At 44.7% G+C, this 12260-nt stretch overlaps 1 protein-coding gene across 2 annotated transcripts in view; it reads left to right on the plus strand.

The window, feature by feature from the left end:
* LOC137525491 (guanylate-binding protein 1-like) overlaps positions 1 to 12260 on the plus strand; it is an 83666-nt gene that overhangs the window by 13757 nt on the left and 57649 nt on the right. For both annotated transcript variants that reach the window (XM_068246611.1, XM_068246610.1), the window contains exons 5-7: positions 6119 to 6167; positions 7726 to 7833; positions 11961 to 12044. In XM_068246611.1, the coding sequence (XP_068102712.1) occupies positions 6119 to 6167; positions 7726 to 7833; positions 11961 to 12044 (241 nt within the window). The remainder of the gene's footprint in view (positions 1 to 6118; positions 6168 to 7725; positions 7834 to 11960; positions 12045 to 12260) is intronic.

Below are 12260 nucleotides of genomic sequence, written 5' to 3' on the forward strand. Positions count from 1 at the left end.
GGGGGGGGGGTGCTCCGCGTCTCTCGCTTTCCGCCCTGCAGCTTCCTCTAGATGGTGGAGGCTTAGCCCTCCCAAATCTTAGGAAATATTTTCTGGCCTCTCTCCTGGTGACCATTCACTGTTGGTTCTCCCAGGACGAACGCAATACAGCGGTGGTCCTGGAGGCTGCGGTTCTGGGGTCCTTTGAGGCCCTCACAAACCTCCCCTTTAGGGGGGTCAATAGGTACTCCTTAATTACAACCCCTATGAAAACCACTATCAAAGCCTGGGAGGTCAGTAGGGCCGGGCGGCGGGGTCCGTGTACCCTCTCCCCATATACTCCTATTTGGGGCAACCCAAACCTCCCCCACTTCACCAGCATCCCGGACCCTCAGGTCTGGGCGAGCAAAGGAATCAAGCAAGTATCACATCTTGCTCCTTCAGGCACCCTACTCTCATTTGTTCAATTACAATCTAAATATGGTCTACCAAATCATATGCTTTTCCGCTACCATCAAATCTGGCATGCCTGGCAAAAACAGTTCCCTGGTCGTTGGACCTGGGAGTCGGATCGCATAGAGGCCTCTCTTATGAGACAGCACCTAGGGAGACCTTTATCCGAAATATATTCTAGGTTAACTCCCCAGTCCACACCCAGGCTGGCTAAGGCGAGAGACAAGTGGGAGGTGGAGGTGGGGCCCCTGACGGATAGTGAGTGGGAAGGGGTCTTGTCCAGTATGGAGGGGGTTACAATATCAGCTACAGATAAATTCCTACATCTCAAACTGATATATAGAACCTACCGCACCCCTACTCAAATGCATGCATTCTTCCCAGAAAGGTCCGATCTATGTCCTAAGTGTCAGAGGATGGAGGGCGACTTTTTTCATATGGTATGGTCCTGTGACAAGATACAAGCATACTGGTGCATGGTTGCTAAAACTATAACGGAAGTCATGGGTGAAAGGATAGTGGTTGATCCCAAATCCCTTCTCCTGGGTCTCTACACGGATGCCACGCTTTCCAATCATCAGATTATACTGGTCAAGATCCTATGTTTGTATGCTCGGCGAGAACTCTTTTTTAAATGGTTTTCTGACCAACCTCCCTCTAAGAATCCCTGGTTCAAGAGAATCAATAAAGCCATGGTCTGGTACAAACTAACCTACCTTAACAGGAAATGTCCCCTGAAATTTGAAAAAATTTGGCTTCAATGGTCTGAATACATGTCCTCTCACACACCTGATAATGGTTAAATAACTCGAGATTACTGCACAGCAGTGGGTTGACCCCTTGTTCACCTGCAAAACTCCCTTGTCGACGTGATGCACTCAGGGTGGGGTGGGGGGGTGGGATGGGCTAGGGCGAGGGGGGGATGGCTAGGGTGGGGGGGATCAATGTTCTGGTGTCATTCACCAGTGTTGTACTTATTTTATGTTTAAAAACCAATAAAAATTGACTGTTAAAAAAAAAAAAACTTTATTTAAACCCAGATTTAAAAAAAAAATGCAAATTGGATGTACTTTACAATTCCCAACAGCAGATATTACAACGCTTCAAATCACCCAAAAATCACACTGGAAAATGCTGCCAAAATGCTACAGAAAGCACTAGTGCAATGGCAAATGCTCCCTAGTCCAGGGTTACTTTAACACTGGAGTATTGCATTGCATATCCTGCAAAAGTAGGAGTACCATGCATTTGAGGGGAAAAGTCAAATTTCGGGTTACACATGCTATGCAATGCTTTTTGCAACTGAAGTTCCAAAAAGCATTTTTTTGCTAGTTGCTTAAAACGTATGTTATTGAGAGTTGATATTTGATAGTGAAAATATCTACTTGGAGATAACTCTGGAGAAAAGTTAATTGAATATTTGTCAAGGAGAGATAATTTATAAGCTGAAAGCAGATTTGTAAAACTTTTCACAAAATTACCACATCTTTGAGATACTTCACAAACCTGTAGGTGAATACAAACTTAGTTAAAGATAAAAAACCGTTGTAAAAACAAATGGGAAATAATATAGCTTAACCCAACCCTACTCTCACACAGAACCTTCCCTTGGTGTTGTAATGATCTGCTCAGCTGTCTGCACAGACAGACAGCTTTTTGACCATTCTTTAGGTCTGAGTGTTGCAGGTCTCTGGAAAAGAGACCTGTCTCCACTCTGCAAGTTTCAGAGTGGCTCTTCAGGTGAGGAATTTGCATACACTTGTCATGCAAATTGCTTAGCTGCTTCCTTTGATGGCTTGCAGTATAAATGTCATTTCCTCCCAGAATTCCCTGCTGGTCATGATGGTTTGTTCCTGCTAACTTACCTGGAGTCTCAGCCCTCTGCTCATTGCAGGCTATTATTGTTAGCTTAGAGTAGTCTCCCTTTGGGAGTGCTCCTTGCATTCCTATTTAGTGCAGTCAGCTTGGTGTTAATTTGTACTGCCTATTCTGTCTTGTCTTGGCCTTGCGATTGCACTGTCGCCAGCGGTTGGCGGTAGTGAATCGTTCTGTCTGTTTGGATTGCACTCGCCTTAGCGTTACAGGCGGTGGATCTCTCTGTATTTAGTCTTGGAGTTAACCTCAGCTGCGGTTGCTGCTGGTTACTCCTTCTGTCTCTCTTGTTGTACGGATCGCACTCGCTCTTGCAGAAGAGTAGTGGATTCTTTCAGTCCTGTTTCTGTGTACGGATCGCACTCGCTCTTGCGGAAGAGCAGTGGATCCTATCTGACTTGTTCCTGTTGTCTCTTTGTCTGGAGTAAACGCTTGCTGTTGCCTGAGGTAAGGCAACCGATTAGCAAGCGTTTTTGTTATTTGTTTGTTTGTGTTTACTGAGTTCTTTTGTTAGTCAGGGTTAGCGCTTTGTCTCTGTTGCGCTTCTCGTGCAGAGACCGCGCCATTAACGTGTTTTGTCACTGTTGCGCTTTTCGTGCGGCGACCGCGTTTAGCGAGTGCATTTGTTATTTTCCTTGGCGTTCTGATTGTTATGGTTTGCTGTGTCTCTCTTACTACACCTATGCTCTGTCTTTACTCAGTCTTGTGTCGCTATTAGTAATCGCCATTCTGGCGATTGCTTTCCCACTTGGTTTTTGCTGTTGTGTGTTCACCGTCGCCAGGTGGTGACTAGATTGGTGGACATACATACATTCTATCGCTGTGCTTATTCAGTCTTGTGCCACTGTTGGCAATCGCCATCTCTTGTGATTGCTTTCCCACTTGGTCTTCGCTGTTGTGTGTTCACCGTCGCCAGGGGGCGACTAGATTGGTGGACATATATACATTCTGTCTCTGTGTTCACTCTCTTTCACTAGGGGCTATCTTGCCCTGTATTGCTTCCCCTCGTACAATTCCTATCTGGCATCTGTGGCAGTACAGAGGGTTTATTCCTCTGCACTCCACAGCTCCATCTGCCGGTGGGATTTCCCCTCTACAGGTGCATTGCACCGCAGCTGGGTTCTGTTATTCAGACGTTTGTGGAGGATTTCCGCAGTGTCCGCGCACATCTTGTGCTCTGACCACGGAGATATTCCACAATCGTTACAGGTGGTGCCTAAAACTAACCATTCCCCTGGTGACACCTAACCCTAACCACCCCACCGGTGGTGCCTAGCCCTAACCCCCCCCCCCCCCAATGGTGCCTAACCCTAATTCCCCCTATGGTGCCTAACCCTAACCACCCCCCTGATGGTGCCTAACTCTAACCACCCCTCGGGGTTGCCTAAAACTAACCGCCATCTGGGTGGTGCCTAACCCTAACCACTCCCCCTGCAGAAACACCCTTTTTACACATAGAAACAATAATATCTTTGATAACTTAAATCTGTACATACAAACAAAATATAAAACTATAATGTTACAAGCTTCTAAAATGATAAATGATAACATAATTAACTTTAATGTTCTAATGTTGTTAACGATATTCATCGCAGCGCCCTTTTTTCTGCTTTTTTCGCCATATTAACAATAATTGCATTAGAGCCTATGGCGGCGTTCTTTTTGTTCACCCTCAGCCGGCGCCCTTTTTTCCTGCTACCACACACGCATCCAGCATCATTTCAGTATGGAACAGCAGGGCAAGTACATTTCATTTATCTCTGAAACTCCTTCCAAGCTTGAAGGTTGGGTTCCCACTACAACTAATGCACAATGGTGCGTCTACAGTGTATCCTGAGTGGATACACTGTGCCCAGGCCCGGTCCTAGACCATTTGCCGCCTGAGGCAAACTTTATAGAAATCGCCGCCGCCGTCCCCCCCAAGCCGTGGGTGTGGGGGGGCCGCCCGAGCTGGGGTTGATAGCGGGCAGGAAGGGGGTATTGGGCCTAGTGGCGGGGAAGGGGGTCAGACCCCCCCTCCGTCGCCTGGGTCCCCCGTCCTCCGCTCCCCTCCAGCTTGTTACGTCGCTGGCTGGCTGCAGATATAAGAGGCAATGGGCGGGGATCACTCACCTCTGCCTCGTTCCAGCCTGCTCTCCACTGACGTCACTTCCAGCTACGCCACAGGAAGTGACGTCAGTGGAGCGCACGCTGGAACGAGGAAGAGGTGAGTGATCCCCGCCCGTTGCCTCTTATAGCTGCAGCCAGCGACGTAACAAGCTTGAGGGGAGCGGAGGACGGGGGACGCTAGGCCCAATATCCTCTTCCTGCCCACTATCCCCTCCAGCTCGGGCGGCCCTCCACACCCACAGACGGTCGGGTGCCGCCCTCCCAGAAGTGCCGCCTGAGGCAAACGTTTCACCCCGCCTCATGGGCGGGCCGGCCCTGGCTGTGCCCCACCCTGTTCCCACTCACCATTGTGCATTCGTTCTGCATGTGTTCTGCTTCCGCTGTCACTGCTGTTCAGTCCCCACCACTGCTTGGCTCCTGCGCTGCTGCTTCACCATTGCTCAGCTCCACTACTCGGGACACTTGGCCATTCTATAGACCGGAGTCTCGGCAGAAGCAGGCTCCCATTAAATTGCATTAATAATAATGCCTAGCAACAGGAAGGATTCTCATTAGTCCACCACTCAGTGAACCAATGAGAATTCTCCCTGTTGCCAAGTAGCATTCCTATTTTTTTTTTTTGGGGGGGGGGGGGGGGGGGGGGGTTGTAATCCATTGGGAGCCTGCTTCTGCCCTGGTTCCGATCTATATACCGGCCGAGTGTCCCGGCAATGAAACCAAGTCGTCTCAAAACAGAGCAGAGGACCCAAGATGACACAAGACAGGTGAGTAGAGCAGGAATGGCGATAAATATAGTGAGAATGGACACTGTTTGTTCTCCTAGGCTTGCATTGATTCTGGTAGCAACCGCTTCATCTTGCAATTCAGGAAAAATGGTGCAGGTTCCAATTTTGCATTTCTCTTACTGCAACTGATCAAATGGATCCATTGCAGACTGACAAGTGTGCACGGATCCTGTAAATAACATTGGATCCATGCACATGTCAGTTTCTCGAATACGAAAACGGTTAGTTTCTTGTCCTTGTGGGAACAGGGCCAAAATGATGACTTAATCATGAGTTAATACAGATCAGAAGAGAGCTACATAAGGAGAGGTAATTTGAGAGATAAGGTAAGATTAGTCATGTGCAGTGTTGTTGTTGTGTGTAGGATCCATCCGTGCTATGATTAAGGGCGTATAGCGCCCGAAACATGTCAGCATGTGGCGATGGTTTTAGCTTGTTATGTGATTGATTAAATAAACGATTTTGATTCCACCGACATTGTGCGGATTTCACCTTCTACAGTATAGGATCCATTTTGCTTTAAAAATGTTGTTTTGGATTTCAATAAAATATTTGCGAAAATACATTGTATTTGGAAAAATGAAAAAAAAATCTTTATTTTTACCGCAAAAAATCATGAAATCACAAAATCGTTTATTTTAGCATGAAAATTCTCCAACAATGAGAAACATCACAAACTTATTACAAAATGATTTTTAATGGCAATTTCGCTCAAAAGTCGAATTTTACATTATTTTGGCAAAAAATTAATGCAAAAACAATATTGGCATGTTCGCTCATCACTGGTCATGTGATCTGTATTGTGAAATGCGAATCAACAACGCTGAGACTTATTGAGGTAATGGGAATATACTGTAATTCATTTGTGTATTCTAATTCTGTATGTATCTTTTTTTAATTTTTGTTATTTTTTGTTTTAGAACAAGACAGAAGGGCATGTGCGTGAGCTTTCTTATCATTCCCTGCCACGTAAGCATCATTTTTACTTATTTAATAACAGTAAAAAGTTATCAATCCCCTGAACGGTGTTGTTGTGTAAATCACTTGAATTGTACTTTGCACTGGAACTTCACAAAAATAACACAAAAATAATGTTGTGCTATGCAACTTTTATCACCACAAAAATTATTCTTTTGGGTGTTTTCTTTTCTTTCTTTTGTTATGTAGTGCCTGATTCCATGGAACATAGGGGAATATAAAGCATGTTGAAGTGTAACACTCCCAAAATGTATAAATGTTTCTATTGGAATTCTTAGTTGCATTACATGTTAAATATAATATTAAATTTAATGTATAATTGTATGTAGGGTTCAAGCTTCTCAGAGACTTGGGTCTGTGCTCCTCCCCCTTGCAGTCTGTATTGCAGGATAATGGCATCCAAGCAGCAGCATCAGCAGCCCCACTCACCCACCGAGCATAAAAATAGCTGCCAGTTCTTAGCTGCTTCTGGTTGTGTGATCAACATCTCAAGTCAGAATTTTTACCTGCAGAAGCCTTATTTAATACAAAAAGGGTACATTAGAGCATTGCGACTACTATCAGGGGCGTAACTAGAAATCACTGGCCCTCCCTGCAAAACTTTGGATGGGGCCCCCTCCCCCTGCTTTCTGCACAGGTAAACTGAAAATCAATGGTATTCAGTTGGCTAGTGCACACTTGAATGTGTTTTCCCCAGGTAGTTAAAAACAGACAGCAGTGAATCCCTGCATGCATTTTTTCTATCAATTACATTGGCTTCTGTGATAAAAGGTGCGTGTTTTCACATATACAGACACACATGGTGTGCAGAAAACGCATACTGAAATCTGGCAGACGAGTTTGCTCCCAGCCTCAGCTCATTACACTCACTCTGTCCATCTGTGATGGAGAAAAAACTGGCTCTGCAGCCTTCTCCAGCATCACTACAGTACAGAGCACTTGGAAAGGGGTAGAGGTTGGGAGCTGGGCACTGTACACAAGAGCCTGCTGTAGACTAAATAGGGACTGTCTACTACAAATCTTTGCCTACAAAACTTTGTATGATTCCTTATCAGTGGCTAAGCAGATGTAGTCATTAGAACAAATGCGCAGAGAATAGAAAGCTTTTTTTCTCCGTGCCCAGACTCCTCCAGCATCACTACAGAACACAGCACTTGGGGAGGGGTAGAAAGGCTGCAGGTAGAAGCGCTGTACACAAGACCCTGTTGAACACTGAATAGGGACTGTCTACAAATCTTTGTCTGCAAAACTTTGTACGATTTCTTATCAGTGGCTGAGCCGATGCAGTCATTAGAACAATTGTGCAGAAAGTGTCTTTTTCTCCTTGCCCTTAGTTGTCAGTCTCCCAGGACAGGGCCCCCTTTGGCTTCTTGGTCCCCCTGCGGCTGCATCCCTTGCAGGGTCTATTGGTACGCCCCTGACTAGATGCTAGTGAAGGGCTTTTCTACAGGTAGATGTCACTTTCACTTGATTACTAAAGTACAGTAATAGGGCAGGGGTGTTTTACTAAAGCATCTTATATGCCTATTTTTTTTTTTTTAATTGACAGCATATGATGCTTCTCATCTACAAAAACAACCTGACAAGGTCAAGAAACAGAGACCATCACGACCTGCACCTTCCCCTCCTCCGTATCCACACAAAAGTAATGTTACTGGTAAGTCAGAGAGACAAATAAAAGTGTACAAAGGCTAAAGGGAATTTCTCAATGACAAAAGTTCCGTCAGTGTCCTCCTATGCTAAGCCTCCTATTTCTTTCACATGGAGTCTCAGCTACACCTCCTGAAATTGGTCCATGTATGGCAGCAGGGATGTTTCTACTATTTAGACCAAGCACCGTATCACCGTTCTTGAGAGTGCTAGGGGGCCAAACTAGCGACATTAAACACATGTATTGCTGATTGCTGTTAGGCACACTGTGCCTGGGACATTTTGTCAAATTAAACATTTCCATGGGGAATAATCCATATACCGTGTGCAGTTAGCACAGTGGCAGCTGCTAATCAGTGGCTGTTACTGCTGCTGGCATAGTGGCAGCTGCTAATCAGTGGCTGTTACTGCTGCTGGCATAGTGACGGCTGCTAATCAGTGGCTGTTACTGCTGCTGGCATAGTGGCATCTGCTAATCAGAAGCTTTTACTGCTGCTGGCATAGTGTTGGCGGCTAACCAGTGGCTGTTACTGCTGCTGGCATAGTGGCAGCTGCTAATCAGTGGCTGTTACTGCTGCTGGCACAGTGGCAGCTGCTAATCAGTGGCTGTTACTGCTGCTGGCATAGTGGCGGCTGCTATTCAGTGGCTGCTACTGCTACAGTGGTGGCTTATAACCTACAGGCAAGTAAAGGGGGAGTCAGAGTGGGAACACAAGGTGGCCCCTGCATGTGGCACTGTAGTTATAGCCGCATGGAATTAACAACTGCAAAGAGCGACGGGGGGCACCAGAAAAGGTTTGGCAGAAGGCATTTGGCCTTTGGGGTGTATGCAATAAGCTGTGTTAAGTAAAATTATGTGCATAAGGTTTTTACGCACAGTGAGTAGAGCGCAATACATTGCAAGCATTCTGCTCTACTTGTGGTGCAGTAAAGGTGAGTACCCACGCGACAATATTTGGGTCAATATTTACCAACATCGCGAAACATCGATTAACATTATTGTGTCATTCCCTGTGGCAATGGCACGTCGTTAAGTGACAGACGCGTCAGATCGGATGGTTAAGATTCCCAATAACTCCGCTCAAAGTACCGCGATCGCTTACTTTGCATTCGCACCCGTCGTGTAATCGCGTGACGTCGCGAGCAGGAAGACCGTCGTGAAGGGGATGTCGCAGGACCCGTCGGGCGGTGAGTACAAAGCTTAAGATTCAAAGGGGCACTATGGCGAAAAATTTTAAATGTGTGCAAACATATACAAATAAGAAGTACGTTTTGTCCAGATTAAAATGAGCCATAAATTACATTTCTCCTATGTTGCTGTCACTTACAGTAGGAAGTAGAAATCTGACAGAAGTGACAGGTTTTGGACTAGTCCATCTCTTCAAGGGGGAGTCTCAGGGATGTATTTATTTTCAAAAGCACTTAGTGAATGGCAGTTGCTCCGTCCAACTGCCAAAAAACTGTGTAGCAAGCAGGGAAGCTGGCCATCATCATTGTTTAAATCCTTTTTAGGTAATATCTTTATAAAGAATAAAAGCCTTCCTGAGAATCCCCTATGAAGAGATGGACTAGTCCAAAACCTGTCACTTCTGTCATATTTCTACTACCTACTGTAAGTGACAGCAATATAGGAGAAAAGTAATTTATGGCTGATTTTACTCTGGAAAAAAACGTACTTCTTATTTGTCTATGTTTGCACATATTTTAAAATTTTAAATTTTTTTGCCATAGCGCCCCTTTAATGCACATGATTCTGCTTAACACATTTTATTGCATACACCCTATTGTCATATGCAATGTGAGTAAAGAAGACTCAGATTGTCTGGGACTGAGAAGGCTGCTGTGGGTTACTGAAGAAGAGGCGATGATCTGTGAATTGGTGGAAAAGTATTATTTTCCTTTTGTCTTACTAAAAAAAAAAATGTTTCCTTTTGCAATCAAAAAGAAAAGAAAAATGACGCACAGTCAATTTTATTTTCAGCTCTATAAATGCAACACGGTTCCTGAAGTGAGTGTTGGCCACCACCAGGAACTTCTAGCAATGTGTCCATAAATTAATTTACATGGAGGAGATAACAAACACACCACAGTGTAATAAAGATAAGATGCACAATATTTGCAGGCAAAAGGCCAAGACAAGGAACCAGAGAAGGGAGGAACTCAGAGAACCTGCAGCTTCAGGGATGGAATCCTCCAAGGAGTGTCTCTGCCAGTTACAGTGTCTAGTGCTGCTGATATACACATTAATACTGTAGAGAGAAGAGGAAGAATATCCGGCCGGCTTCATAACACAAATCTTTAATGTTACTTCAAGTGCAACACTTCCCAGTCACTTTCACAGCTATGTGGCAAATGGTGGAAGATCAAGCTGTGACAAATTATTATTTAACTAGTAAAACGGCCCGCCTGTAAGAAAAAAATGGGCACTAGGGCATGGCCGCTACCCTCCTTCCCCGCACGTGCACAGAAAGGTCCCGACCACCCATCCCCCATCGCTGTCCAAAGTATTTGCACACAGGGAGAAGTTGCTTGCTTGGCAGTTGGAAAAAGCTGTTATTTCCCACAATGCAATGAGCTTCTCAGACAGCAAACTGTCAAGTCTGGAAGCACAGACACACACACACAGGGACAGGATGCAGAGACACAGGGGTTGTATTACAGTATACAGGATATTTATATAGCGCTGACATCTTCGGCAGCGCTGCACTGAGTATATTGTCTTGTCACTTTTGGCCCCAATTCACTAAGCAGTTTAGACTAGTCTACAGATGCTTTTTAGTCTACTGATGGTTTGGTGTAATGTTTTAGACCTATTTTTACACCTGGTCTAACATTCAGTATTTACACAATTCACAAAGGCAAACAAGAAGTAACCACGCCCACTTTTTCTGACAGAGATTAGACCAGCTGATTTCTTGTCAGTAAAGTAATTCTGTGAGGTATTTTAGATGTGAGGATGGAACCTTTTGAATTAATTATGCAGGACTTTAATTGTATGCAGAGGAGAGCTCAACAGAGGAGAAGGATGTCAGTCATATCTACTCGTTTGTGAATTGCATCTTTTGATCATTTCCCCTGCTTTACCCACCTAATTACCAAATGGTTTATACCAGGTCTAAAAACAGGTCTAAAACATTTGGTAATATTGAATTCCCCTTTGATGCACATGAGCAAACCATCAGTAGACTAAAAACCACCAGTAGACTAGTCTAAACTACTTAGTGAATTGAGGCCAAAGCGGAACTTCAGTGAAAATAATGTACTGAAAAAAGTGCTTATTTTTTACAAAAATTATTTATAAACTAGTTGACCTAAGCCCTTTTAAAAACGGAGTCTAGGTCTGTTTTTGCGCAGTGCGCGCACCTGCCGTTCACTCGCCGCCTGGCTCACTGGCCCCGTCCTGTCTGAACGGGGTCTGGGTCCGTGCTGCGCACATGCGCAGTAGCAAAAAGCACTGATCCAGCTACACAAAGACAGGTACACGCAGGGACACATGGGTTTTATTATAGAGGCTGATTTAGTAAGTGTTTGCCCATTGTAAAATCTTTCCTGTTCCCAATTTACATTCTGAAATGTATCACATGGCGACATTTTTACTGCTGGCAGGTGATGTCAGTGGAAAGAGATGCTGCTTTTTGTCAGTTGGAAACAGGTGTTATTTCCCACAATGCAACAAGGCTCCCACTATGTGATGTTAGCAACCTGAGGCTGACATCACACTGTGGGAGGGGTTTCACCACAATATCAGCCATACAGACCCCCCTGATGATCCGTTTGTGAAAAGGAAAAGATATCTCATGGGAAAGGAGGTATCAGTTACTGCTTGGGATGAAGTTCAATCCTTGGTTACGGTTTCTCTTTAACTGTCCCTCAGAGGGGCTCATATATTTTGTGCACTAAAAACATTAATAAACTGTGCTCAGGCATCTCTCTCTGCTGAAGGAGGCTCTGGGGAGGAAGTTTCAGGCGCAGAGGGTCTTCCTTGCGTAACATCTTCATAGGGGATTCTGGCTCGGAATCAGGAATCAGTTTATATGGCCAAATAAGTTTGCACTTACAAGGAACTTCACTTGGCCGTTGCTTAAAACAATACCGGACATTATTTAATTTCTTTACTTTGTTGTTTATTTACAGCACCGGAGGCGTCTCCATCACCAAAATCACCAGAGACCTATGGAAGACAGAAACCATCTCCATCTGTTCTGCAGAGACTTCCTGGTAGGCCAACATGCTTTTCCACACTCTCCAGAGCTCGAAACCTGAAACTACATACAAACATTCAACTTTTTTCAACTAAAATGTTTACTTGGAACCAATTCTGATGTCTGTAGTCTTCTATTGTCCACTGTAGCCAAACCTAACATGTACCTGAGATGCCATGTGACATGTTGAGATAGACATATATATAATCTATATACAGTGGCAAACATGCAG

The sequence above is a fragment of the Hyperolius riggenbachi genome, chromosome 7 (assembly GCF_040937935.1).
Source record: "Hyperolius riggenbachi isolate aHypRig1 chromosome 7, aHypRig1.pri, whole genome shotgun sequence".
Taxonomy (NCBI): Eukaryota; Metazoa; Chordata; class Amphibia; order Anura; family Hyperoliidae; genus Hyperolius; species Hyperolius riggenbachi.